Below are 27,667 nucleotides of genomic sequence, written 5' to 3'. Positions count from 1 at the left end.
CAGAGGACAAAGTCAAGTCTAACTGCCATGAGCAAGACATTCTGAAAGATACATTCATTTATTGAATCGTTTACACTCATGACTAATATTCCAGTGATTTAAATCATTTTACAGCATAGTGCTTGTATACAGATCAGTATACTGTAGTCTTACAGGCTACGGTCTTCTGCCTATTTATATAATAACATAGCCTTGCAAGAGCTACAAAAGTAATGCTACTAAACACAGTCACAGAGGCACTTTAGAGCAGCAGCACATTTAACATATATAATTATAGCAGTAATTAACAATAAGATACACATAGCTGGGCAAGATCAGTGAAGTTTAAGTATGAACGTACCTACCTACTTCTTTCCTTATGCTGTGCTTTTGTGCTTTTCCAGAATTCAAAATCATGCAGATAACGTTAGGAAAAGTAAAAACACAATGTCCTTTTAACAAATTGAAGAATAAATGCTGGCATTAACTGGAACTACAGTAGTAGTTGCCATTTTAGCTGAAGACGTGTAATGGATGCATATATAATGCAAATAAATTGGTATTTCATAACATGACGAAAAATATGTAACCTAATTGCAGAGTAAAATGTGAACTATACACACACAGAAATGTAACCTGTGACAGTAACATGTGACTAACCAATAACATGAATCCCTGAGCTGAAATGTTAAATCCTGTATGGTGGTCTTTCAGCCTAACGGAGGAATAACAAAGTTGGTCACAAGGCTGTTCAAAAACGATGATATTCAACTATCCAATTTAAGAGGTACATATATTATTCATAAGAGCTTAAGTAATTGTACATTATAGACAAAGGATAAGACAGTGTTTGTAGTAAGTGCTTTGTTTTTTATAAAATGTTCAGTGTTACCATGTGGCAACCCTTTCCATAAGGGACTTAGTAGATTTATACAATTTATTTTACACTAAGACAAATTTCCTCAAAGATATCCTCTATTTAAACATCCCAAAGTTCTGTTTCGAGTAAATTCAACTTTGAATGTTGATAAGTGTGTGTGCAAGCAAGGTCATGTTTTTCTCAAATCATCTCGCTCTTCACCCTCACACAACCACAATATCTATCTAACAGATGTCAACAGAAACTAAACAGCTGTAGAAAAAAATTCTGGCCACTACAACAACCACACGCTGTGACCATTTGTGGCCGAGGTGTTGTGCTTGAACCACTGCTTGACAATCAAACTGGTAAGGCTGGCATGGTATGTAGCAGGCCTGAGCATTAGGTGATGACTCCTCCTGGAGTGGAGGGACTACAGTAGGTACATACAGAGGGCACCTGTGTTGAAATACTATTTGAAATCATGTCAAATACTTCAGCTGTGCTTGCATGTTGAAATGAAATTAATAGAAAAGCCCCCAAAGTGCAAACACTGCCCATCTGGCACTCCTGGCAGGCTAAAGCAAACATTCAAGCTATGTACAAACATTTAAAATAGTATTTGAACCCAGGTCTGATGGCAGAGAGGATGTTGGGGAGTGGAGACCCCAGTCTCTGTCCTCTTCAACTGCGAACAGCATCTTCTGAGTCCCCTGGGCTGAAGCAGTTGAGAGACTCCTTTAGGAGGCAGAAGGAGCGAGAGACAGTGTTATCTCACATGCTAAGCGGCGTCATCATACAATTTGTTTTGACTGGTCTCTGCTACACGGGCTCAGAAAGAGAAGGGTAAGGTCAATCACAAGACACAACTTGCTGTTTTTTTAGGGATGCACGACACTGATGCCGATAACCAATATTTTAAAAATTTTGCGTCCTTTTAAGCATTCTAGTACAGTTAAATAGTTAACACACACACACGGATGCAGCGGTCTCATGCACTGGTTTGAATCCAGGTCGTATCACATCCGGCCGTGATTGGGAGTCCCATAGGGCGGCTCACAGTTGGCCCAGCATCGTCTGGGTTTGGCTGTCATTGTAAATAAGTTTGTTCTTATCCAACTTACCTAGTTAAATAAAGGTTACACACACACACCACATTGACCAAAAAGTTATTTTGTTGGCATTTACGTATGTCCCCATTACCAATAAAACATAATCAAAACCTATTTCTTTCACTTACTTGCTGTGCTGTTCCGTTGTTCATTTGTTCAGTCGTTTCATTCTCAACCAGGATTTCATCATACATGTCAAGCAGTGTTTCTGTTCTGTCTATCCGTGGCCTCTCTTCCTCGGTGCGCAGTCACTGTCCATTTCAATCCTGTCCAGCTGTGTATGTAACATTTCACATAAACCCTGTTTATTGTCTGCATCGAAGTAGCGGTCCTTGTACCTAGCATCGAGCATGGTGGCGACACAGTAAAGAGGCTCCGATAGTATATCACCGAATTGCTTGTTTAACCCCACGGTCTATGTCGGCAGTTTTGTTGAGTAGGCGTTTCAATGCCATGACAGAGGGTATCACGTCTGCTGCAGACACAGTTGATTGGCTTATTTCTCCAGTCAGGTGTTCGAATAGCGCTAGGAGTGTGTTCATGTTTCCAAGTTTCAAAACATGTTCTCAAATGCCATTGAAATGGCACCAGCGGTATGAGAACCAGCACATTCTTGAGCATGCAATCCGGCTTTCCTCAGTACAAAATCCTCGTCGACCCACTGTGCTGTCAGACTCAGCATGCTCAAAGAGCTGACATCGCTGGTCCAAATGTCGGTCGTGACGCCCATAGCAAGTAGCATAATGAATTCCATTATCTTGGAGTTAATGGATTTCACCTTTTGAGTTGTCTCTCTGAAATGTTCTTACTCTTTCAAATTACTGCTCAACTTGAACTTGTTTAGTTGTTGGCTCAGTATTTTTCTGCTTTTGTTCTGTGTAGCGCTGTATTTTTCGTGGTGTCATTACGTCATCTACCTACGGTTATATAGGTATGCACGTCATCTACCTACGTTATATAGGTATGCACGTCATCTACCTACGTTTATATAGGTATGCACGTCATCTACCTACGTTATATAGGTATGCACGTCATCTACCTACGTTTATATAGGTATGCACGTCATCTACCTACGTTATATAGGTATGCACGTCAGCTTTGATATCAGTTTTGCACATCGGTGTTAAACTAGACATCGGGCTGATGCCAATGTTGGCATTTTTAACTAATATAGTACTATTCTGATATGCTCATCGATATATAGTGCATCCCTAGTTTTAAAAATATGTTTACTGTAGTTTAAGGACATCAGTAACATCATAAAAACACGTGAAGAGAGACCTCATTCATGCAGAAAGACAACTAACTTGGCTTCGTGTCAACTCTGCTCCCTCAGGGTCCTCGAAGGACTGCATGCTGGGTATAAAGGGGGCCAGGGGCCGTCGAGATTGAGGTGGGTTGCCGGCGCTGTAGAGGCGCGGTCGCTTCACCTGGTCGTGACTGGACAGCGGGGTGAAACTGTTCCTCCGGAGGAATGTGGTGGGAACGACGTCATTACGGACTTTATCCTGGTGAGAGAGGTTGAAGCATCAGAAGTTTCACTGTGTGTGTGCGCGTGTGTCTTGCATGCTACACATCTTGTGAAAACATTACAGCTGAAACAAACAACAGAATATTGAAGAGGTGTTGCGGTTCCTTTGCCAGACATGTTAGCAGGGTTACGCTCAGTAAAAGGCAGTGTGGCCACTGGTCATGTTTTTGAGTGCAACGCCCACACCACATGGAACATCTGGTAAACACACTGTACCGGGGACAGCACTGAGACAGTGTGGCCTGTTGATTCCAGAACTACATACTGTACTGTATAAGCAGAGCAGATCTCCAAATTAGGAGAAATTCCATAAAATAGGCCCTTTATATGGTTGAGGGTGGAAACTGTACTCTGGTCTTTTTGTGTGTGCAATTTCTCACACTATTTTGCAAATAACTGCATATTCTGAGGATTGTCTCACTACTATCTAGAACTCTTCAAACTACAACTTCCCAGATCAGCCAGTTTGTTATGACTCAGTTGGTCTGTTTTTCGTTGTTGCAATTTCTCACACTATTTTATATAACTGCATATTCTGAGGATTGACTCACTACTACCAAGAACTCTTCAAACGGCAACTTCCCTGATCAGCCAGTTTGTTATTACTCGACTATTTATTGTAGTTAATCATCCATCTGACTCTTGGGAGAAAGTTGTTGGATCAGTGGTCAGAACTGGCCACACCTGTTAAAAGAGGGATACAGTATACGAACCAATGAAATTAAGTAGAACAGTAGATTGAACAGAGATTTGTCAAGGAGAAAAACTCACTAATGGCCTGTCCCGGTGAGTGTTCACAGCCTCCACTTTGAGGTCAAACATGTCCACTTTACAACCTGGCCGAGAAAAAAATAACAGTCCATGTTAACCTGAGAGAGAGGAATGAGAGAGAAAGGTGTGTCTGAGACTGACACAGGGTAGTGTTGGATGAGATATCCTACCATAAGCCACAGGGGTGAGCTTTAGAACTGTGTGGAGGGGACACTTCAAGTAGGGCAGGTCATCTGTGTCAACAGAAACAAAGACACAATGACTTTATTTAGAACATTGTGAGATCGACATGGCATCTCAAAAGGACTCAACCTCATGCCGTTAATGACACGTGATAGAGTTAACAATACATACATATATTTTTAGGGATTATATTTAGATTAGCCAATATAATTAGTCAATAGACTTCATCACTTCTCTTTCCTGACATCTGGCAGTGACAGTCAGAGGTGCCCACTGCACAGTCACAGTGTGGGTGGCTTTACTAGCCTTTAAAATGCCCCTTAAGGCACAAACTATTTTCGCAACTGAATTGGCAGACCTTAAGAGGGCCATGTGACGTTCTTTTTAACCTCAACATCTATTTCTGTCCTTCATCCAGGATGAACATGAGCAAAGGCATATTTTTCACTCAAATCAAACAGAGGTCAAGATGTGTGTGTTTGTGTACTTGTATCCTGCCTAAAGTAATTTAGTTTCCTAACGAGGTGCTGTGTGCATCTGTGAATGTGCTTGTCTGTATATAGAGAAAGTATTCAGACCCCTAGACTTTTTCCACAATTTGTTACGTTACAGCCTTATTCTAAAATTGATTAAATTGTTTTACTCCCTCATGAATCTACACATCTAGACATTTTTAGAAAGAAATATCACATTTACATAAGTATTCAGACCCTTTACTCAGTACTTTACTTTGTTGAAGCAACTTTGGCAGAGATTACAGCCTCAAGTCTTCTTGGGTATGACACTACAAGCTTGGCACACCTGTATTTGGGGAGTTTCTCCCATTCTTCTCTGCAGATCTTCTCAAGCTCCGTCAGGTTGGATGGGGAGTATCGTTGTACAGCTGTTTTCAGGTCTCTCCAGAGATGTTAGATCGGTTTCAAGTCCTGGCTCTGGCTGGGCCACTCAAGGACATTCAGAGACTTGTCCCGAAGCCACTCCTGCGTTGTCTTGGCTGTCTGCTTAGGGTCGTTGTCCTGTTGGAATGTGAACCTTCGCCCCAGTCTAATGTCCTGAGCAGGTTTTCATCAAGGATCTCTCTCCTGACTAGTCTTGCAGTCCCCACAGCATGATGCTGCCACCACGATGTGCCAGGTGTCCTCCAGATGTGACGCTTGGTATTCAAGCCAAAAATGTTAATCTTGGTTTCATCAGACCAGAGAATCTTGTTTCTCTGGGGGGGGGGGTGCGTCACCTGGGTGGGTTGATTCACTGTTGTGGTCGGCCTGTCTGGGTTTCCCCCCCCCCCCCTTGGGTTGTACCGTGTCGGAGATCTTTGTGGGCTATACTCGGCCTTGTCTCAGGATGGTAAGTTGGTGGTTGAAGATTTCCCTCTAGTGGTGTGGGGGCTGTGCTTTGGCAGAGTGGGTGGGGTTATATCCTTCCTGTTTGGCCCTGTCCGGGGGGTGTCCTCGGATGGGGCCACAGTGTCTCCTGACCCCTCCTGTCTCAGCCTCCAGTATTTATGCTGCAGTAGTTTATGTGTCGGGGGGCTAGGGTCAGTTTGTTTATCTGGAGTACTTCTCCTGTCCTATTCGGTGTCCTGTGTAAATCTAAGTGTGCGTTCTCTAATTCTCTCCTTCTCTCTTTCTTTCTCTCTCTCGGAGGACCTGAGCCCTAGAACCATGCCCCAGGACTACCTGACATGATGACTCCTTGCTGTCCCCAGTCCACCTGGCCATGCTGCTGCTCCAGTTTCAACTGGCCTGGGCCCTAGGACCATATCCCAGGACTACCTGACATGAGGACTCCTTGCTGTCCCCAGTCCACCTGGCCATGCTCCTGCTCCAGTTTCAACTGTTCTGCCTTACTATTATTCAACCATGCTGGTCATTTATGAACATTTGAACATCTTGGCCACGTTCTGTTATAATCTCCACCCGGCACAGCCGGAAGAGGACTGGCCACCCCACATATGCTCTCTCTAATTCTCTCTTTCTTTCTCTCTCTCGGAGGACCTGAGCCCTAGGACCGTGCCCCAGGACTACCTGACATGATGGCTCCTTGCTGTCCCCAGTCCACCTGACTGTGCTGCTGCTCCAGTTTCAACTGTTCTGCCTTATTATTATTTGACCATGCTGGTCATTTATGAACATTTGAACATCTTGGTCATGTTCTGTTATAATCTCTACCCGGCACAGCCAGAAGAGGACTGGCCACCCCACATAGCCCGGTTCCTCTCTAGGTTTCTTCCTAGGTTTTGGCCTTTCTAGGGAGTTTTTCCTAGCCACCGTGCTTTTACACCTGCATTGTTTGCTGTTTGGGGTTTTAGGCTGGGTTTCTGTACAGCACTTTGAGATATCAGCTGACGTACGAAGGGCTATATAAATAAATTTGATTTGATTTGATTTTGATTTGATTCTCATGGTCTGAGAGTCTTTTGGTGCCTTTTGGCAAACTCCAAGCGGGCTGTCATGTACCTTTTACTGAAGAGTGGCTTCCCTCTGGCCACTCTACCACAAAGGCCTGATTGGTAGAGTGCTGCAGAGATGGTCGTCCTTCTGGAAGGTTCTCCCATCTCCACAAAGGAACTCTAGAGCTCTGTCAGAGTGACCATCGGGTTCTTGGTCACCTCCCTGACCAAGGCCTTTCCCACTGTCAACTGTGGGACCTTAAATAGACAGGTGTGTGCCTTTCCAAATCATGTCCAATCAATTGAATTTACCACAGGTGGACTCAAATCAAGTTGTAGAAATATCAAGGATGATCAATGGAAACAGGATGCATCTGAGCTCAATTTCGAGTCTCATAGCAAAGGGTCTGAATACTTATGTAAGTAAGGTATTTCTGTTTTTAATTTTTAATAAATTAGCAACATTATTATGGGGTATTGTGTATAGATTGCTGAGGAAAAGTTATTATTTAACCAACTTTAGAATAAGGCTGTAATGTAACAAAATGTGGAAAAAGTCAAGGGGCTGAATACTTTCCAAAGGCACTAAGTGAGTTTGTGTGTTTGTACCGGCACTCTTATCCAGGAAGTAAGCGAGCAGGCAGCGCATGACAGCCTGGTGACAGATGACCAGCACGTTGCCTTGTCTTTCCAGCTCCATGATTACCGGCTCTAACCTCTGCACCAGGTCCTGGTAGGACTACGGAGAGAGGAGAGGGACAAACTGAGCTTCAGATGAATGGGACAGATCTCTGTAGAGAGATAAAGAGTAACTGTACCTCTCCTCCTGGGTAGCGGTAGTGGTACTTGTCCTGATCTCTTAAGGCAAACTCCGCAGGGAAGGTTTCCTCAATCATCTCATAGGTCATCTCCTCACACACACCCTGAGAATCATAAATGTTTTTTTTTATAGACAATCATTATTAAATTTAACCCCTACCATGTTGTCTGTGGGTCACTATTGAACCATGGTGCTGTGGTACTAACGGCATCGATCTCGTTGAGTATCTTCCACTGCTCGTAGGGCACCCCGAGCTCTTCAGCAGTCTGGATAGTCCGTCCCAGCTGGCTGGTCCACACCTTGAGGTCTGTCAGACCATGCTGCTCCACAAAACCCTTCAGCGCTCCAGCAAACTAAGAGGATTAGAATAGGCATAGTAGGTTTATTTGTATACAGAATGTAAGAAAGACGGTGTCATACAGTGATTGTGTGTGCAAGATTAATATATATAGAACACAGAGCAACATAGCATGAAGCGGCGCAGTAGTTTCTGTACTTTACTAAAGGAGAAGTCGAGGTATACCTTTTTCCCTTGAACAGACAGCATTCCATCGCCCCCGATGCGTCCCTCCACGTTGTGTTCGCTCTCTCCGTGCCGACACAGGTAGATAGAGTGAGAGTGCACGTGGATGTTCATCAGGTAGTACACGATCTTGCTCTGGATGTAGTCCTGCACCTTGTTTACCAGGAAGCTCCGGCCCACGTTGATGACCTGGATGAAGGACAGGTCCCTAGGGGTCAGAGGTTAGAATAGAGGTCAAGATGGAATTTATCAGTGACCTGATAGTGTCTTGATCCTATACAGACTCATTGCTAAAGACGCTAATAATGAACATCATGAAGATCTACTCATTAGCTAAATTAATTCTCAGTGCAATAGTTTTGAGAAATCAAAGAAATTGACAAGAACTTCTAATAATAAAATAACACTTTTAATAGCTATTCAGCCCCGGCTTTCTGTAGGCATTAAATGGCCCGAACTGTTGAAAACAAAAACTTTCACAAGGCCCTGGCTGGGTCAGTAAGAGAGGAAGCATCTGTTCCTCTTCTCTAACTAGGACAATGTCCAGAGGAATTTGCTGATACGACTTGGAGGCCCAGGTTTTAGGAGAGCTCAGGCTTGAAATAAGATTGTAATTTGTACATTTCTTGAAGATAAACAGTGTAAAATCAGTGTGTTGTTTTATAAGGCTTATCATATGAGGGACTACATCTAATAATACTATAGTGAATTAGGAATAATGACCAACGAACCAAAAACATTTTCTGTCAGTAGATTTAGAATTGGAAATCAGACCAATGATGTTATGATGAGGAGTCAACATGGTGACAAAGCAGGCTATAATCTGAAAAAATAACTTTGTCAATCTTGTGTGTTGTCTCCAACTACTGGAGAAACTATGGAACTCTTGATGAAGGTTTGTAAATACAAATGGTATCAATTAAAGCTACATTGTGGAACTTTTTATGTACTGGTGTTTTTGGAGACCCCTCTTGCAAGAATGAAAAAAAAAGTCAAGAGTTCAACACAATTCCATAGAAACCCCGCTCTCATCGGTAGTCGCTAGAATGACATCCTCTCCATAACAGAGTATAGTCCGATTTCTCCCTGCTCTGTTGACAAGTATTTTTCTCAGCGCATATGAGTCATAAAGGCCTAGCGCATTAATTTGGTAGAAACACTACATTTTTCCAAAAATGACTTTTTAATATATTAATTTTTTATGGGTGATTTATCACAGGGTGTTGCAGCACCTTCAACACCCCTAATTCCTGCAGTTATGGGTACATTGTAAAAATGTTATAGCTAACATGAATGTCTCAGCGATCAAATATTTTCCCAGGCAATCTGAAGATAGCTAACTTGGTAAAGACTTCTGAGTACTATGTACAGTATCAGTCAAAAGGTCGGACACACCTACTCATTCAAGGGTTTTTCTTTATTTTGACTGTTTTCTACACTGTAGAATAATAGTGAAGACATCAAAACTATGAAATAACACATATGGAATCATGTAGTAACCAAAAAAGTGTTTGTTAAAAAATGTATTTTTTATTTGAGATTCAAAGTAGTCGCCCTTTGCCTTGACAGCTTTGGCATTCTTTTGACTGGTACTGTACGTTTTCACTTTTTTGACTATGTAACACTAATGCTTAAAATAATCACAAAAAAATATTGCGAAAAGCTGAGATTTGTCAATAACTCAACCATCTTTTGACCAATCAGATTTTGTCTAATTTAACCGCTGTAAATCCACTCTACAGTGGCCTATCAACTAAAAATGTGTCAACACTATCTTTGACGTCCCTAAGATGATCCACACTAAATTTGATAAACATAAAAAAACAAGGAAACAAATTATTTACATATGTAACGTTAATGCTCAAAATCATATGCTCCTGATGAACCATGTCAGATTTTCTCCAGATTTTGTATTTAGACTCATTACATAAATCTTTAATGGTTTTTGTGAAAAAAAATTGTTGCTGCATTCAAATATGGCCGCACTGTACCTATAGGTGCACGTTAGCACATATGCTAATGAAAAAATACTTTAAAAACATGTTTTTTTTGTTTTGTTTTTTAAATCTCCTTGTCATGAACTATAAATCAGATTCACTCCAGTTTTGGTACACTGTATAAACTCAATGAGTTAGCCTCCAATGAATTTGAGAATGATTAGTTGCTGCATTCAATGTTGGCCACGCTACAGCACTAGATGGCACCATATTACTCCAGGACTAGAAGAACTGAACCGATGGACATGGGGCCATGAAATTTGGTATGTAAACCTTATGAATATGTCCTTAGAAGCTGTGTGAATATAAAATCCCTTTAACCCTGATGGATGCACCAGACAAGTTGGTGGCACAATCGAGGTCATTGGCACCATAGGATAATAGAACATATCTACTGATCAAGTGAACTTTGTCTCATGCAAATGAATGTTAGGTTTAAATTATGCAGATGAACAATGTGAAATATCGTGATTAGTACATCTGTATAATCACATATTGGTGCCCTATTATGTGGTCTGAACTAGTGAAAACTGGATATTTGTTAAGGGATTTTTTTATCAATATTGACTAATTATGTATACATTTCAATCAGGACTGACTAATCAGAATACTATTATGTTACTGTATAGATGTATGAATTTTATTTTAATCCTAGTACTGAATATAATGTGTGTAATTATAATCAAGAATTAGAACAATGACTGTCTGTTCCTTGGTAGAAACAAATGAACTTATCGTCAGACTGGCTAGAATTCATATCTACACAGGGAGGCCTTGGCCTAGTCAGAAATTATCTAAACGGGTGGAGGAGGATGTAGGAAGGCTTGAGAACTATACTGCCATCGTACCGGAGTGGAGGAGGGACAGGACAGTTTGAAACCTAATGACGTCATTTTCAGTTTATAATCTGTTGTAAATTGTATAATGTTCAGTACTCTCGAGAATAAACGCTAGTGCTTGATTTTGAGACTGGTCTCCGCCCATTTTATGCAAATAAGTTTCTTACAAATCCTGAGAAATGGGCTGAGTGTATTAATTGAATTGGGTAATAAACATATAGGAATTTAATTCCTCTATCAATATTTTATTCATGAAAATTTGAAACCAGAAGCTCTGCTGCTTGCGCAGTCTGCATATTACAGCTGTGAGAGTGTATTGAAGTATTTTGGAAAACTAATGTGGAGTGTACCAACTGAGATTAAATCATTTACACAAACATATTTAAACAACATAAAGTACCAGAATTCAAAGATGACCAAAATATACCAAACACACTAACGCTGATTTTCTTTGGACAATATTTCTAACCATTAAGTCAAATTGACCCCAGAGTTGTTATATAAAGTCAATACATTAAGTAATGACCTTAAGAATGATTACTTGCTGCATTCAAAGATAACCAACCTACAGCACTAGACTAAGGGCTTATTCTCACTGAATAGAGTTATCGCGACCAATGTTAACTCGAAACTGAATGCGGGCATGCAGCTCCCCGGGACTGCCGCGCAGAAGAAATATCAGAAGGCACAGAGAAGCACCAGATTGAACTTCTCAACCTTCTAGAGTTTTGCCCATTAGTTAACACTATCAACGTTTCCCTTTACTGTGGGAATTGTGATTGAATCAACACAATATTAGCCCATTTCAATGCAACATACCAAAACAAAACTAACTAACACTTTGAACTGGAATGTTTTTACAGCATCAGCAGTCATGATTAGATGCGCTTGTTTTGAGATCAAAGCGAGAGCTACATGTCCTGAGCTGTTAACATATAACCTTTTTTGTCTTAAAGGGGCAGTGATGTATTTTGAGACCAGCTTGAATAAGCTAAGAAGCTAATAGGCAGAGGGTAGCATAATTAGTTTTATTCTCTGTAATAATGGTATCGAATACAGTGGTTTTCAGGCAGGCTGGAGGCGCAATATTGCTACGGTTGAAGCACTTTGGGACCACTAGCGACTCAGAGCTTTTGAACATTAAAACAAATACAAAAATGTACATAATCCAGCATTAACCATTTAAAATAGAGAATGTCTTACTTGTCGTGTTCATCTGGGTCTAATGGTTGGTACATGACTTTATAACATTCTATTCTCTTCAGGAAGTCCTCCATCACACTCTCTCTGTCTCTTTCTGGGTAGTCTGGGCTGGACACCTTCACATCCTGGGGAGGAGAGAGGGAGGTGCACAAGACTTAAAGTGTGGAAATCCTTAAGAAGATAATCATAGAATGTTTTAATGAGAAGTAAAACTCATAATGTAGTTAAGTTTTTAAACATGTAAGTTAATTTACCATAATATTAGCAGCAATGACATCAGGGTCGTCACACAATGACTCCACAAAAAACACCTGCGAAAGAGACCAATCTTTGAAGACATACTTTACCAAACCATTTTAACACCAATAATTGAGAATAGTTTCTAAACCTAAACATTGTTAGGTATAGAAACAAATAATAACACTGACCTTGTAAGCATGTTCCTTTGCAAAACTAAGGAGTAATTCTCTCCTCTCTCGGGTGGTGTTTGTGGCATCAAAGACCTGAAAGACATAATCACGTCTCACTGATATCTAAAATTAAGCTTGTCATTTCACTTTGATATCACTATTTTGTCTCCAATTACTCAAAACAGCAGAGAGAGCAGAGAGTAGATACTCACAGCGATTTGACCCCCCTCTTCAGTCAGATACGCTTTGACGTCCTGCAGAGCCACCAGAGCACACTGCCTGTAGGGACACAGTGACCCAAATCAATAACAATTGAAATGAAAAATCAGTGACAACTCACTTAAATCTGACAGACATAATGCATTATGTTGCTATAATGCATTGTACGACCATGTATGACGACCCCATTATGTCTTAGTAATATTTATGTTCAATCTGTTGAAGAATTATAGCATAGAAATACACAATATATTACAAGCCTTATAATAATAGATTATAGGGTTTATATAATGCTTATAACAAGTATTATACCTGTTGGTCTAGCAGCTAGCATTAAACCGAGAAAAAGGAAAATGGCGGGCGGGTGGCCAGGTGACTCACTACCATTGCGTTGCTCACTAAAAAACAAATGACATGATTTGTCTAAATCCAGTAGGAGGCCTTATAAACCTCAGCAAGGTTTTCAATACAGATAACACCTGCTTGGGAAAACATGGAGGGCATAGTCTAGAAATAAAAGGGTTACTGTAATACTGTGTAACTCATCAAAACAACCTCATTCTTCTCCTACAGGTCCAAAAATACTATGAAGGGAGCACTCACTTCCTGATTTCCATGGCCTCCTCGTTGTCGTGTCTGAAGAAGTCATAGGACTTGTAGGCTTTCACAGCCTCTCGCCTGTAGACACCCAGGTTGAATACTGCAGCACAATACAGGTGATGAAATGCACAACATGTTCTTGTAATCAGTAGAATGTCATGTGACAGCTTACTGAACTGTGGAAGGAAGTCATGGGTTCTGCAGCGTCGCAGTTCAATTACATAATTCTCTATATTGTAAATATATCAATACAAAAAGATCCATATGATTGCTAGTCTGCACAAAGGAATGAATTTACACATCGTATAGAGTGAATACAATAACATGAATAATGAGGAAAGTGTGGCTTCAATGTTTATCTTCCGGCAGTGTGGGTCTGTAAGTTTTGTTAATGGAAATACAGTATAGTACATACAGTGAGGCCTCTAAACTAACCCTTGGTTGGCACTCCTATCCAGTTGAGGTAGCGGGTTAGCTTCTTGGACATGTAGGTTTTCCCTCTGGCAGGAAGACCAATCATCACAATCACAGTGGGGGAGTTGGTCATGTAAGAGGCCCATGCTGTTCACACAGAGAAACATCAATCACAACCAAACAACTTACTTTGAAATGTCAATAGAACGTAGGCTAAGTATTTTACCATGACACAGTAACTCCATTATATTTTATAATTGTTTAAAAAAAAGGCCAATATAATAACATGTCAATTATTCCTTTGGGTTTATTTTTTCATCCAGACCTTCTCACTAATGGTGGTTAATGTTTTTCAAACAGCAGCGGCTTAGCTACTGACTGTCCACAGACACTGTTAAGTCCATGCCCAGAAATGTAAAATTAAGTCTGGTGTTCTGAAGGTTATTGCTATTGTCGCTCTCTCTTCTTTAGTCTGTTACTGCAGATAGAAGACTCACCAACACCCATCCTCAGTCCTTTGCACACAAACCCTTGCTATTCTTAACAAGACCAGGCATTACATTTACATGCTACACATTCCTTAAACCAGCCCTGTGGCTTAAAAATTCAGTGGTTACCAAGCAGCCACCCGCAAAAGATTTGTGTGTGTGTGAATGTGAGTTTGAGATACGAGTGTGTTTGGGATATCTTGGAACCATCTCCAGTTCCTGATTACAGATTCCTCAGAGTGTACTGGACAGGCTCGTTAAAGGTCCAATGCAGCTACTTTTATCTCAAAATTCAATCATTTCTTGGTAACAATTAAGTACCTTACTGAGATTGTCAAAAATAAACAAAAAGGGCGATCTCTCAAGCATGAATTTTACTAGGACTGTCTGTGTGATCTGAGTGGGAACACTGACATTATTACATTATTGGCAGAGAGTTTGGAACTCTTTCTTGTTGGTATTTAACACGTTTTCCACATGGTGATGTCACCATGGAAGGTCGAAACTCCATCCCGCCAAAACAGGCAGAGAGTTTAGGTGGTCTTTACAAACAGCTCTTACACTAAAAGGGCATTATCATCATTTCAAAGTATTATTCTAACCTCATAGTGTGGAAATATATATAAGACACACGAAAATCTAGTTTTGACTGTACTGTGCCTTTAATGCTAGACTTATTTAACTGGGGTGATCGCAAAAAAAGCATGCACTGACGACTGCACACATCACATCTAATCTAGTTTGAACTGAAGTGTGAAAAAAGACGCTATGCCTATAGTAAACTATCAGAGCACCTTTCACATGCTGTATGCAGGTAGAGAGACAAAATATGCCTAGTTTCACTTTGCATGAGAGGAAAGCAAAGTTTGCCAGCAGGGCAAAAAAAATAGGGCTGATTACTTACAAAAAAAGGGCATTTTGTGTTAATATCTAAATGTCTAAATGTTAGATTCTGCACTGCCAACTTCAATTCCATTTAATCAACGTAATTGCCTATTGTCGGAGGAACATTGGTTATGCAACAGCTTGCAATGAATACTCAAAGATCAGGTTGACATTTAACCTAATTGGGTTAATAGAAGAAAGGGACCAGAATAGATGGGAGTATATGAGGCTAGCAGACAAGACACTAGTACTTACAGCATTTCTTCAGTACATCATTAGCCCTGAGTTCCGTTCTCTTTCCCTCTGATGAACTTTCCAGAACTGCAGTGCCTTTCTGCTGGCTGGCAGCCATGATGCTAGTAGACACAGCACACTGTCACTATACTGTCCAATGACTGGTCCTTTTACGGCAGGGTAGCCTGGCTGGGGACTCTCTCTGGGACTGAGAGGTCAGGACACTAGCTAAGTGAGGTCATCTCTGCAGAGGATTCTGCAGATAACATAGTTGTTTAGTCCATCTTCCCAGATTGCTTTAATTGTTCACGTTCAAATAACCATAGCATGCTAGCTGAGTAAATATTTTTCACAATTAGTTTATCTAGTTAGCCTATAAATACGCCTAGCTATTGTTACAGTGCAAGATATGTCTAGCTAGCTAAGCATAATACATCCCCTTCACATCTGAAGAAAGTGACCGGTTGGTTTATTTTTTTCACACGTTCATATGACACGCTTGTCTATCTATCTAAAACAACTTGAAGACATAAACCCGGTTCAGCTACAACTTTAGCATGGTTTTTACTGCAACGTCATAGTATGCAACAAAAACAGATTATCCTCAGCACGACGGATAGTTTACAGAAGCACTTACCAAAATGACAACAAGTGAGTCGACAGACACAATGTATCGCTTTGGTGAGTCACTTAGTAACCACTCAGTACAGTAGCTATTTCATCTGTCTGCTGTCGAGCTCCGAGGTATTCTATTGTTTGGCTCCTCCCCCCGGACACTGCGGGAAGGAAATCACCTTGCGCACTGACTAAAGATGAACACACCGGTAACACAGATAGAACAATGAGACAGATATTTCATCGGATGTATGAATGTGAAGCATGAAAAAAAAGTAAACAAAATAATAACAAAAAATCGAAATAAATGTGAAGCAACCGCCTGACATTGGTAGTAAGAGGAAGCTCAGTGGCCAGCAGTGGGAGAAGATGGATTTTTACCGAAATTCTGCTAATTCTCATCGATGGAACATTTGATCTCAATTCAGTTTTCTGTTCCCAAAACTACAATATGTTATGAACAGAGTGGACTAGGTTTTGTAGACACTACCCTTTGCCAAAGTTGTAAAACAATCGCGTTGTTTAGAGGGAGTGCAAAGGCGAATTGAGTTATTGCACACACGCACTTTCCAAGAGTAGACGTTCTCTAGCGGAAATATGCAGATTTATGCTAGAACGGGCTAGTAATCTCACTAGCTCGTGCTTGGCTCTGCCCACCTCTTTGCTTGTTCTGCCCACTATGACTCATGTGCCCATTGGAAACGACAGTCTGTGGTCCATCTTAGTTTAGTTATAAACATCTTTGCTGGTAATCTTCTTCGGTGGGGTTTGTCTGCGGTTGGCATCCGCATTACCCCCACCTACTGTACTGGAGTGTGGGCCAGAGAAGGATAAACGAAATCCTACCTGTGAGCCCCGTTTCTCTTAAAAAATTGAAAATATGTGAGAATGTATCTAATGACCTTCTAGTCGAAACTAATTTCCTGTATCCCCTTCTCCCTCATACTAAATCTCAGCCTCTCTTTTCCTCTCCTGCTGCCCACACTGTATCAATACACACTCCGCTGTTTCTGTTTCCTGGCAATAATCACACTTTCCTATTGGATGCTTTCCTATAACATGAAAGTATTATTCAATCGGCTGTGTCCCACCCTTAATTTGTAAAAAGAGCCTCCTCTCCTTTGTCCCTTCCTGCCGTCCTCCCTGAATTGCCTCTGTACTTGAAACAAATGCCTACTCTTAGTATCTCTATTACAATGCTCCTGCCATCTCTGCACCATCACTGTCCATATCAGGCTTTCCCCCACTGCCTTGCTCATTGAAACTACAACATTAACATCCCCACTACCAAGTGCTTGTTTAGCCAGTACATCAACTGCCTCATTCCCCTCCACCCCCACATGGTCTGGGACCCAGGTAACTTATCTGTATACTCGTGTCTAATCCTGCAATGTGTTTGTAGTACATAATAAAGCAGATCTTGTCTGCTACGTGAGCTAAAGAACTGCAAACTCATCAACTCTGCACATTAATCAGAGCAAATAACTACTCTGTTTGACTTCCTCCACCCACTGCAAGGCCAACAGTATGTGGCCATCAGCTCTGTTGTATATACAGCCAGATGACCTGTAATATGTTTCCTGACTACCACCCCACATTCCTGCACTACAAATGCTGACCCAGTATATCCTGTCCTTGGATCTTTTGAACAATCTGTGTAAATGGCCACAAAATCCTGATACACAGTATCCAGACGTCTACTAAACAAATCAGATGGATCAACACGCAATATTTAATTGCCAGCTGCTGTCTCCTAATCTGCAAAGGCAATGGCACCTATTTTTCCAATTGGCCTGAGCCCCTTCTACTCAACGAAGCCCTGCTTATCCATCACGACTGGACTACCGACGTAATCTGCCCAAGGTTTTTTTCTTCCAACAAGCCCCTCCGTCTCGACGTCCCCTGAATGCCCATCTGCTAGCCTGCTAGCCACGGCCCACTAGCTGTCTAGAGCATATTGGACTGTTAGTTGAATAGGTACATCGGCCGATTTCTTGGGCCACTATAACTATTTTGCCAATTGGACTTGGACCCCTCTGCTACTCAGAACCCTACTAATCCATCACGACTGATCTATCGACGTCACCACACGCGGAGGCTAAAACAGACTTTCCTCCATCGCCACGTCCATCTAAGGCCCTTCTGATAGCTTGCTAGCCCCGGTCTCCAGCCAGCCCAACCAGCCACTGGATCCCTATGATCACTACGCATGCCTCTCCCTAATATGCCTTGTCCATTAGTTGTCCTGGTTAGTGATTATTTGTCTTATTTCACTGTAGAGCCTCTAGCCCTACTCAATATGCCTTAACCTACCATTTAGTTCCACCTCCTACATATGCAGTGACATCACCTGGTTTAAACGTCTCTAGAGACAATATCTCTCTCATCATTACTCAATACCTTGGTTTACCTCCAATGTACTCTAATCCTACTCACATCAAACTGTCAAACACTCCCTAAAACACTTCAGCGAGCAGGCCTTTCTAATCGAACTGGCCCGGGTATCCTGGAAGGATATTGACCTCATCCCGTCAGTGGTTACTTTTTTAAATGTTTATTTATTTTAAAACATTTTTTTAGTAGTTACTTTCTTGTCTCATCACTGCAACTCCCATATGGACTCGGGAGAGGCGAAGGTCGAGAGTCATGCGTCCTCCGAAACACAACCCAACCAAGCCGCACTGCTTTTGACACAATGCACATCCATTCCGGAAGCCAGCCGCACTAATGTGTCGGAGGAAACACCTAGCGACCTGGTCAGCGTGCACTGCGCCCGGCCTGCCACAGGAGTTGCTAGTGCGCGATGAGACAAGGATATCCCTGCCGGCAAAACCCTCCCTAACCCGGACAACGCTGAGCCAATTGTGCGTTGCCCCATGTGCCTCCCGGTCAAGGCTGGCTAAGACAGAGTCTGGGATTGAACCTAGAATCTCCGGTGGCACAGCTAGCACTGCGATGCAGTGCCTTAGAACACTGCGCAACCCGGGAGGCCCCCTTCCTCACAATCTTAAATAAGCACACCACATTCAAAAGATTTAGAACCAGGAACAGATACAGACCTTGGTTCAGACCTGACTTCCCTTGAACAGCACAAAATCATCCTGTGGCGTTCTACATTAGCATCGAATAGCCCCCGTGATATGTAACTTTTCAGGGAAGTTAGAAACCAATATACACAGGCAGACAAGTTAGGAAAGCACTGAGGTTAGGAAACACTGTCACCACTGATAAATCCACTATAATTGAGAATTTCAATAAGCATTTTTCTACGGCTGGCGATGCTTTCCACCTGGCTACCCCTACCCCGGTCAAGAGCCCTGCACCCCCCACAGCAAATCGCCCAAGCCTCAACCATTTCCCTTTCACCCAAATCCAGATAGCTGATGTTCTGAAAGAGCTGCAAAATCTGGACCCCTACAAATCAGCCAGGCTAGACAATCTGGACCCTCTCTTTCTAAAATGATCTGCCAAAATTGTTGCAACCACTATTACTAGCTTGTTCAACCTCTCTTTTGTATCATCTGAGATTCCCAAAGAATGGAAAGCTGCTGCGGTCATCCCCCTCTTCAAAGGGGGGGACACTCTAGACTCAAACGGCTACAGACCTATACCTATCCTACCCTGCCTTTCTTAAGGTCTTTGAAAGCCAAGTTAACAAACAGATTACTGACCATTTCGAATCCCACCATACCTTCTCCGCTATGCAATCTGGTTTCAGAGCTGGTCATGGGTGCACCTCAGCCACACTCAAGGTTCTAAACGATATCATAACCGCCATCGATAAGAGACATTACTGTGCAGCAGTATTCATCGACCTGGCCAAGGCTTTCGACTCTGTCAATCACCACATTCTTATCGGCAGACTCAACAGCCTTGGTTTCTCAAATGATTGCCTCACCTGGTTCACCAACTACTTTTCCGATCGAGTGCAGTGTGTCAAATCGGAAGGCATGTTGTCCGGACCTCTGGTCGTCTCTATGGGGGAGCCACAGGGTTCAATTCTCAGGCCGACTCTTTTCTTTGTATACATAAATGATGTCGCTCTTGCTGCTGTTGATTCTCTGATCCACCTCTACGCAGATGACACCATTCTGTATACCTCTGGCCCCTCGTTGGACACTGCGTTAACTAACCTCCAGACGAGCTTCAATGCAATTACAACTCTCCTTCCATGGCCTCCAACTGCTCTTAAATGAAAATAAAACTAAATGCATGCTCTTCAACCGACCCCTGCCCACACCTGCCCGCCCGTTCAGTATCACTACTCTGGACGGTTCTGACTTAGAATATGTGGACAACTACACATACCTAGGTGTTTGGCTAGACTGTAAACTCTCCTTCCAGACTCATATTAAGCATCTCCAATTCAAAATTAAATCTAGAATCCTATTTCATAACACAGCATCCTTCACTCATGCTGCCAAATATACCCTCGTAAAACTGACCATTCTACCAATCCTCGACATCGGCGATGTCATTTACAAAATAGTTTCCAACACTCTACTCAACAAATTGGATGCAGTCTATCACAGTGCCATCCGTTCTGTCATCAAAGCCCCATATACTACCCACCACTGCGACCTGTACTCTCTCGTTGGCTGGCCCTCGCTTCATACTCGTCGCCAAACCCACTGGCTCCAGGTCATCTACAAGTCTTCCACTGCAAATCTACCATTCCAGTGTTTTACTTGCTTTATTGTATTTACTTCGCCACCATGGCCTTATTTTTATTTATTTAAATTAAATTTAAAAAAAGTGTCCTTACCTCCCTTATTTCATCTCATTTGCTCACATTGTATATAGACTTATTTTTCTACTGTATTATTGACTGTATGTTTGTTTTACTCCATGTGTAACTTTGTGTTGTTGTATGTGTCGAACTGCTTTGCTTTATCTTGGCCAGGTCGCAATTGTAAATGAGAACTTGTTCTCAACTTGCCTACCTGGTTAAATAAAGGTTAAATAAATAAAAAATATCCCCCATCTCCACCTGTAGTGCAGACACTAGGGAGGTCTGAAACGCCCCAATATTCTGAGTCCTTGCCCCTTTATGACATCTAGCCTTCTAATGAGGTCTGGGCTGCCGAACCATATGCAGTACTGTCATAGTTTATTAAAGATCAGATTAATGCAATATACATGGTCCTCAATGAGGAACGGCCAGCCCCCCCACTCCTTCCACATCACCTTTTTATTACATTTACATTTAAGTCATTTAGCAGACGCTCTTATCCAGAGCGACTTACAAATTGGTGCATTCACCTTATGACATCCAGTAGAACAGTCACTTTACAATAGTGCATCTAAATCTTAAAGGGGGGGGGGGGTGAGAAGGATTACTTATCCTATCCTAGGTATTCCTTAAAGAGGTGGGGTTTCAGGTGTCTCCGGAAGGTGGTGATTGACTCCGCTGTCCTGGCGTCGTGAGGGAGTTTGTTCCACCATTAGGGGGCCAGAGCAGCGAACAGTTTTGACTGGGCTGAGCGGGAACTGTACTTCCTCAGGGGTAGGGAGGCGAGCAGGCCAGAGGTGGATGAACGCAGTGCCCTTGTTTGGGTGTAGGGCCTGATCAGAGCCTGGAGGTACTGAGGTGCCGTTCCCCTCACAGCTCCGTAGGCAAGCACCATGGTCTTGTAGCGGATGCGAGCTTCAACTGGAAGCCAGTGGAGAGAGCGGAGGAGCGGGGTGACGTGAGAGAACTTGGGAAGGTTGAACACCAGACGGGCTGCGGCGTTCTGGATGTGAGCTTATGACAGAGCCAAGTGACTTGGTGTATAGCGAGAATAGGAGAGGGCCTAGAACAGAGCCCTGGGGGACACCAGTGGTGAGAGCGCGTGGTGAGGAGACAGATTCTCGCCACGCCACCTGGTAGGAGCGACCTGTCAGGTAGGACGCAATCCAAGCGTGGGCCGCGCCGGAGATGCCCAACTCGGAGAGGGTGGAGAGGAGGATCTGATGGTTCACAGTATCGAAGGCAGCCGATAGGTCTAGAAGGATGAGAGCAGAGGAGAGAGAGTTAGCTTTAGCAGTGCGGAGCGCCTCCGTGATACAGAGAAGAGCAGTCTCAGTTGAATGACTAGTCTTGAAACCTGACTGATTTGGATCAAGAAGGTCATTCAGAGAGAGATAGCGGGAGAGCTGGCCAAGGACGGCACGTTCAAGAGTTTTGGAGAGAAAAGAAAGAAGGGATACTGGTCTGTAGTTGTTGACATCGGAGGGATCGAGTGTAGGTTTTTTCAGAAGGGGTGCAACTCTCGCTCTCTTGAAGACGGAAGGGACGTAGCCAGCGGTCAGGGATGAGTTGATGAGCGAGGTGAGGTAAGGGAGAAGGTCTCCGGAAATGGTCTGGAGAAGAGAGGAGGGGATAGGGTCAAGCGGGCAGGTTGTTGGGCGGCCGGCCGTCACAAGACGCGAGATTTCATCTGGAGAGAGAGGGGAGAAAGAGGTCAGAGCACAGGGTAGGGCAGTGGGAGCAGAACCAGCGGTGCCGTTTGACTTAGCAAACGAGGATCGGATGTCGTCGACCTTCTTTTCAAAATGGTTGACGAAGTCATCTGCAGAGAGGGAGGAGGGGGGGGGGATTCAGGAGGGAGGAGAAGGTGGCAAAGAGCTTCCTAGGGTTAGAGGCAGATGCTTGGAATTTAGAGTGGTAGAAAATGGCTTTAGCAGCAGAGACAGAGGAGGAAAATGTAGAGAGGAGGGAGTGAAAGGATGCCAGGTCCGCAGGGAGGCGAGTTTTCCTCCATTTCCGCTCGGCTGCCCGGAGCCCTGTTCTGTGAGCTCGCAATGAGTCGTCGAGCCACGGAGCGGGAGGGGAGGACCGAGCCGGCCTGGAGGATAGGGGACATAGAGAGTCAAAGGATGCAGAAAGGGAGGAGAGGAGGGTTGAGGAGGCAGAATCAGGAGATAGGTTGGAGAAGGTTTGAGCAGAGGGAAGCGATGATAGGATGGAAGAGGAGAGAGTAGCGGGGGAGAGAGAGCGAAGGTTGGGACGGCGCGATACCATCCGAGTAGGGGCAGTGTGGGAGGTGTTGGATGAGAGCGAGAGGGAAAAGGATACAAGGTAGTGGTCGGAGACTTGGAGGGGAGTTGCAATGAGGTTAGTGGAAGAACAGCATCTAGTAAAGATGAGGTTGAGCGTATTGCCTGTCTTGTGAGTAGGGGGGGAAGGTGAGAGGGTGAGGTCAAAAGAGGAGAGGAGTGGAAAGAAGGAGGCAGAGAGGAATGAGTCAAAGGTAGACGTGGGGAGGTTAAAGTCACCCAGCACTGTGAGAGGTGAGCCGTCCTCAGGAAAGGAGCTTATCAAGGCATCAAGCTCATTGATGAACTCTCCGAGGGAACCTGGAGGGCGATAAATGATAAGGATGTTAAGCTTGAAAGGGCTGGTAACTGTGACAGCATGGAATTCAAAGGAGGCGATAGACAGATGGGTAAGGGGAGAAAGAGAGAATGACCACTTGTGCCCTTTTTATAAGGGCACAAGCGAGACCCAGATGCAGACATGGGAGTCAGATGGTTTGAGTCTTGATATTTATTTAACAATCCAAAAGGGGTAGGCAATAGAATGGTTGTGGACAGGCAAAAGGTCAAAACCAGTTCAGAGTACAGGAGGTACAGAGTGGCAGGTGGGCTTGAGGTCAGGGCAGGCAGAATGGTCAGGCAGGTGGTACGGAGTCCAGAAAACAGGCAAGGGTCAAAAACCGGGAGGACTAGCAAAAGAGAATAGCAGCAGGAGTACGGGAAAACCGCTGGTTGACTTGAAAGGCATACAAGATGAACTGGCACAGAGAGACAGGAAACACAAGGATATTTACCCCAGGGAAATAAGCGACACCCAGAGGGTGTGGAGACAATCACAAGACAGGTGAAACAGATCAGGGTGTGACACTTCTTACACTTTCCCCACCACTCTCTCAATGTGTTCTACCCAGGTCAGCCTAGTGTCAAAGTACACCCAAAGGAACCTGAAGGCCCCCACTCTCTCCAAGTTACTCCCATATAACTTCAAGTGTACCTCATCTCCCACCTTCCTCCTGGTAAAGAACATTGTCTGAATCCCCACATTAATGCCAATCGCTCTCTCTCATCAGTTGCTTCCTGTTCCTTCCTGACTACGTATGGCACATTTCTTCCATAAGGCCCCATCATCTGCAAATAACGACCTCCCAATATCCGGCCGCACCTGAGAGTAAACATCATTGATCATGATTGAGAACAACAGAGGACTAATCACGCTCCCCTGCAGTATATCGTTATCCACCAGGTAGCTGCCTGATACAGATTTTCACCACCCTCACCTGAATAGACTTTCCAAACAGGAAATCCTTTATTTAGTTGTACATTCTTCCTCCAACCCCCATAATATTAAGTTTGATTAACAACCCCTCCTTCCACATCATATCATACACCTTCCACACATAAACACAGCTACAACAGTCTCCTTGTACACCTGAGACTTCCTTCCAAGCAGAACACTGGGTCCATAGTTCCCATCCCCTTCATGAACCCACTCTGATGTGATGATACTAGCACACTGCTCTCCAGGCAGTAAGTTAACTTCTCAGAAATCATACATTCCATCATCTTACATACAGTTGAAGTCGGAAGTTTACATACACTTAGGTTGGAGTCATTCAAACTTTTTCAACCACTCCACAAATTTCCTGTAAACAAACTATAGTTTTGGCAAATCGGTTAGGACATCTACTTTATGCATGAAACAAGTAATTTTTCCAACAATTGTTAACAGACATTATTTCACTGTATCACAATTCCAGTGGGTCAGAAGTTTACCTACACTAAGTTGACTGTGCCTTTAAACAGCTTGGAAATTTCCAGAAAATTATGTCCTGGATTTAGAAGCTACTGATAGGCTAATTGACATAATTTGAGATGTATCTGTGGATGTATTTCAAGGTCTACCTTCAAACCCAGTGCCTCTTTGCTTGACATCATGGGATAATCAAAAGAAATCAGCCAAGACCTCAGAAAAACAATTGTAGACCTCCACAAATCTGGTTCATCATTGGGAGCAATTTCCAAACGGTACCACGTTCATCTATACAAACAATAGTACGCAAGTATAAACACCATGGGACCACGAAGGAGACGTGTTCTGTCTCCTAGAGATGAACATATTTTGGTGCAAAAAGTGCAAATCAATCCCAGAACAACAGCAAAGGACCTTGTGAAGATTCTGGAGGAAACGGGTACAAAAGTAGCTATATCCACAGTAAAACGAGTCCTATATCGACATAACCTGAAAGGCCGCTCAGCAAGGAAGAAGACACTGCTCCAAAACCGCCATAAAAAAGCCAGACTACGGTTTGCAACTGTACATGGGGCCATAATGATCATTGTTGTTTGGAGGAAAAAGGGGGAGGCTTGCAAGCAGAAGAACACCATCCCATCCGTGAGGCACGGGGGTGGCAGCATCATGTTGTGGAGGTGATTTGAAGCAGGAAAGACTGGTGCACTTCACAAAATAGATGACATCATGAGGTAGGAAAATTATGTGGATATATTGAAGCAACATCTCAAGACATCAGTTAAAGTTTAAGCTTGGTCGCAAATGGGTCTTCCAAATGGACAATGACCCCAAGCATACTTCCAAAGTTGTGGCAAAATGGCTTAAGGACAACAAAGTCAAGGTATTGGCGTGGCCATCACAAAGCCCTGACCTCAATCCCATAGAAAATTTGTGGGCAGAACTGAAAAAGCATGTGCAAGCAAGGAGGCCTACAAACCTGATTCAGTACACCAGCTCTGTCAGGAGGAATGGGCCAAAATTCACCCAACTTATTGTGGGAAGCTTGTGAAAGGCTACCGAAATGTTTGACCCAAGTTAAACAATTTAAAGGCAATGCTACCAAATACTAATTGAGTGGATGTAAACTTCTGACCCACTGGAAATGTGATGAAAGAAATAAAAGCTGAAATAAATCATTCTCTCTATTATTACTCTGACATTTCACATTCTTAAAATAAAAAGTGGTGATCCTAACTGACCTAAGACAGCAAATGTTTACTAGGATTACATGTCAGGAATTGTGAAAACTGAGTTTAAATGTATTTGGCTAAGGTGTATGTAAACTTCCCACTTCAACTGTATGTGTAGATCAGTGACACAATCTAAATTTTGATCAATTTTATATTCAGGCTGTCACATAACAAAATGTGGAAAAAGTCAAGGGGGGTGAATACTTTCTGATGGCCCTGTATTTCACCTCCACGTCATCAAATTTGCTAGGTCATTAAAAGCTCTAATTTGTGACCATCTCTGTGGTCATATAGCTGTCATAGATGGTCCCTAAATTAGAGCATCTCTGATGCTATAAATGCTTTTGCGTTTACCAAAGGCAGTGTTTTTCGTATTTGTGGTCCATCCAATTTAAAAGTGCACATTCACTTCCATAACATTTTTTTTCTAGGCTACCAGCATGTTAGATAAACATGCACAATAATACAGGATACCCTTACAACAATTCACTTTCTCAATGCCACTTTAAAGCAATTAACATAATGCATGCAGTAATTGTATTTTAATTTCAGTAGCTAAATAAGGAGGTAGGCATATCAGTTACAGCTAAAACTTGATTTGCATCTGTGCTTCATGCGTAGCAATATGTCTCTGCCAGCAGGCAGCCTGCTTGCTGAAACACATCGATCAACATTCCATATGACAGTTGGGACAGAGTGCCCAGTAGGCTACACAACAACACAGCTGGAAAACAACTACCGTTTTAGTGGTAGTCCCTGTTCCTTTGCATTCTTGTTCTACTTTTGTAAGTAAAACGGTGTTTGTTGGGGAGAAGAACATCAAGAAAATATTTGCTTGCTAGCTAACGTTAGCTGGCTAATTTAAAAAGATAGCTAATGTTAGCTCTCTGGCTAATCCTATTTCTTTTTTAACCTGTTGTAGCCGTTAGTTGTAGCTATATTGCTAACATTTTGATATCTATTTAGTTAATGACAATACGTGTGTGTGTGTGTGTGAGAGATCTGATCACAATAACTTTAGAAAACATTGTCATGTCAACGTTGTCATGCTAGCTGTGTGTGTGAATGTGTATATGTTTTCTGTGTGTGTGAATGTGTATATGTTTTCTGTGTGAGAGAGGGAGAGAGTTATATGGTCTCTATTTAGAAATGAGGCTTAACGCCCTGTTTTATATCACACATTCATTTACTCGTGTATCTAAAATTGGTGTTGTGCGCTAACGTCATGTTGGAAAATGTTCTACTTACTTACTTACTTGTAGAAAGATGATGCCACCTTCAAGTGCTATCTGAATTATCGGAAGCCCCTAGTTCCCAGGGGGAAATGTAATTTGATTGACCCTCCAAGTTAGAATTACAAGTGACAAACTCCAAGAAAATGTTGTTACCCGAGTTGTCATTTCACCACTGACCGTTTGCCTTTTCAACAAATAGTTTTAGAATAATTACACCCTTGATAATGTAGCTATTCCGACCATATTCTTCAGGTTTAATGGTTGAAGAATTGCTCCTACTTCAAAAGCACTTGAACACAATCATGTGGGACTTCCCAGTTTCTTATTTCCCACGAGTATGTGAATCCGTATCAGAATCA

General features: G+C 42.7%; 1 protein-coding gene across 6 annotated transcripts; it reads right to left on the bottom strand.

The window, feature by feature from the left end:
- Positions 1-39: 39 nt before the first annotated feature.
- LOC124045859 (6-phosphofructo-2-kinase/fructose-2,6-bisphosphatase 2-like) lies at positions 40-27,578 on the bottom strand. Of its 6 annotated transcripts, none has more exons than XM_046365595.1 (16): positions 16,097-16,275; positions 15,481-15,581; positions 13,874-13,999; positions 13,442-13,538; positions 12,832-12,898; positions 12,638-12,712; positions 12,464-12,520; positions 12,210-12,334; positions 8,171-8,378; positions 7,854-8,000; positions 7,646-7,750; positions 7,437-7,566; positions 4,423-4,485; positions 4,253-4,317; positions 3,258-3,458; positions 40-1,576 (listed from the first exon to the last, which is right to left on the bottom strand). In XM_046365595.1, exons 2-16 carry the CDS (start codon positions 15,575-15,577, stop codon positions 1,523-1,525), a joined length of 1,617 nt encoding a protein of 538 aa, XP_046221551.1. In that variant the 5' UTR covers positions 15,578-15,581; positions 16,097-16,275; the 3' UTR covers positions 40-1,522. The 6 variants fall into 6 exon arrangements, with proteins under 6 accessions (XP_046221551.1, XP_046221550.1, XP_046221552.1 ...); XM_046365594.1 differs by having other exon boundaries at positions 15,481-15,715; positions 16,097-16,274; XM_046365596.1 differs by lacking the exons at positions 15,481-15,581; positions 16,097-16,275 and adding an exon at positions 27,322-27,578.
- Between the last annotated feature and the right edge of the window lie 89 nt (positions 27,579-27,667).

The sequence above is a fragment of the Oncorhynchus gorbuscha genome, linkage group LG10, assembly GCF_021184085.1.
Source record: "Oncorhynchus gorbuscha isolate QuinsamMale2020 ecotype Even-year linkage group LG10, OgorEven_v1.0, whole genome shotgun sequence".
NCBI lineage: Eukaryota > Metazoa > Chordata > Actinopteri > Salmoniformes > Salmonidae > Oncorhynchus > Oncorhynchus gorbuscha.
The sequence above is the reverse complement of the archived record's forward strand: the minus strand, read 5'-3'. Positions and strand labels throughout refer to the sequence as shown.

Excerpts from the sequence above, each read along its gene's own strand:
- LOC124045859 (XM_046365595.1), bottom strand. The coding sequence starts at position 15,577 with ATGGCTGCCAGCCAGCAGAAAGGCACTGCAGTTCTGGAAAGTTCATCA. Across the intron at positions 12,335-12,463 it reads TCATTGCTGCTAATATTATG|GATGTGAAGGTGTCCAGCCC; the intron begins GTAAATTAACTT and ends TCTCCTCCCCAG. Across the intron at positions 4,486-7,436 it reads CTTCCTGGATAAGAGTGCCG|ATGACCTGCCCTACTTGAAG; the intron begins GTACAAACACAC and ends CTGTTGACACAG.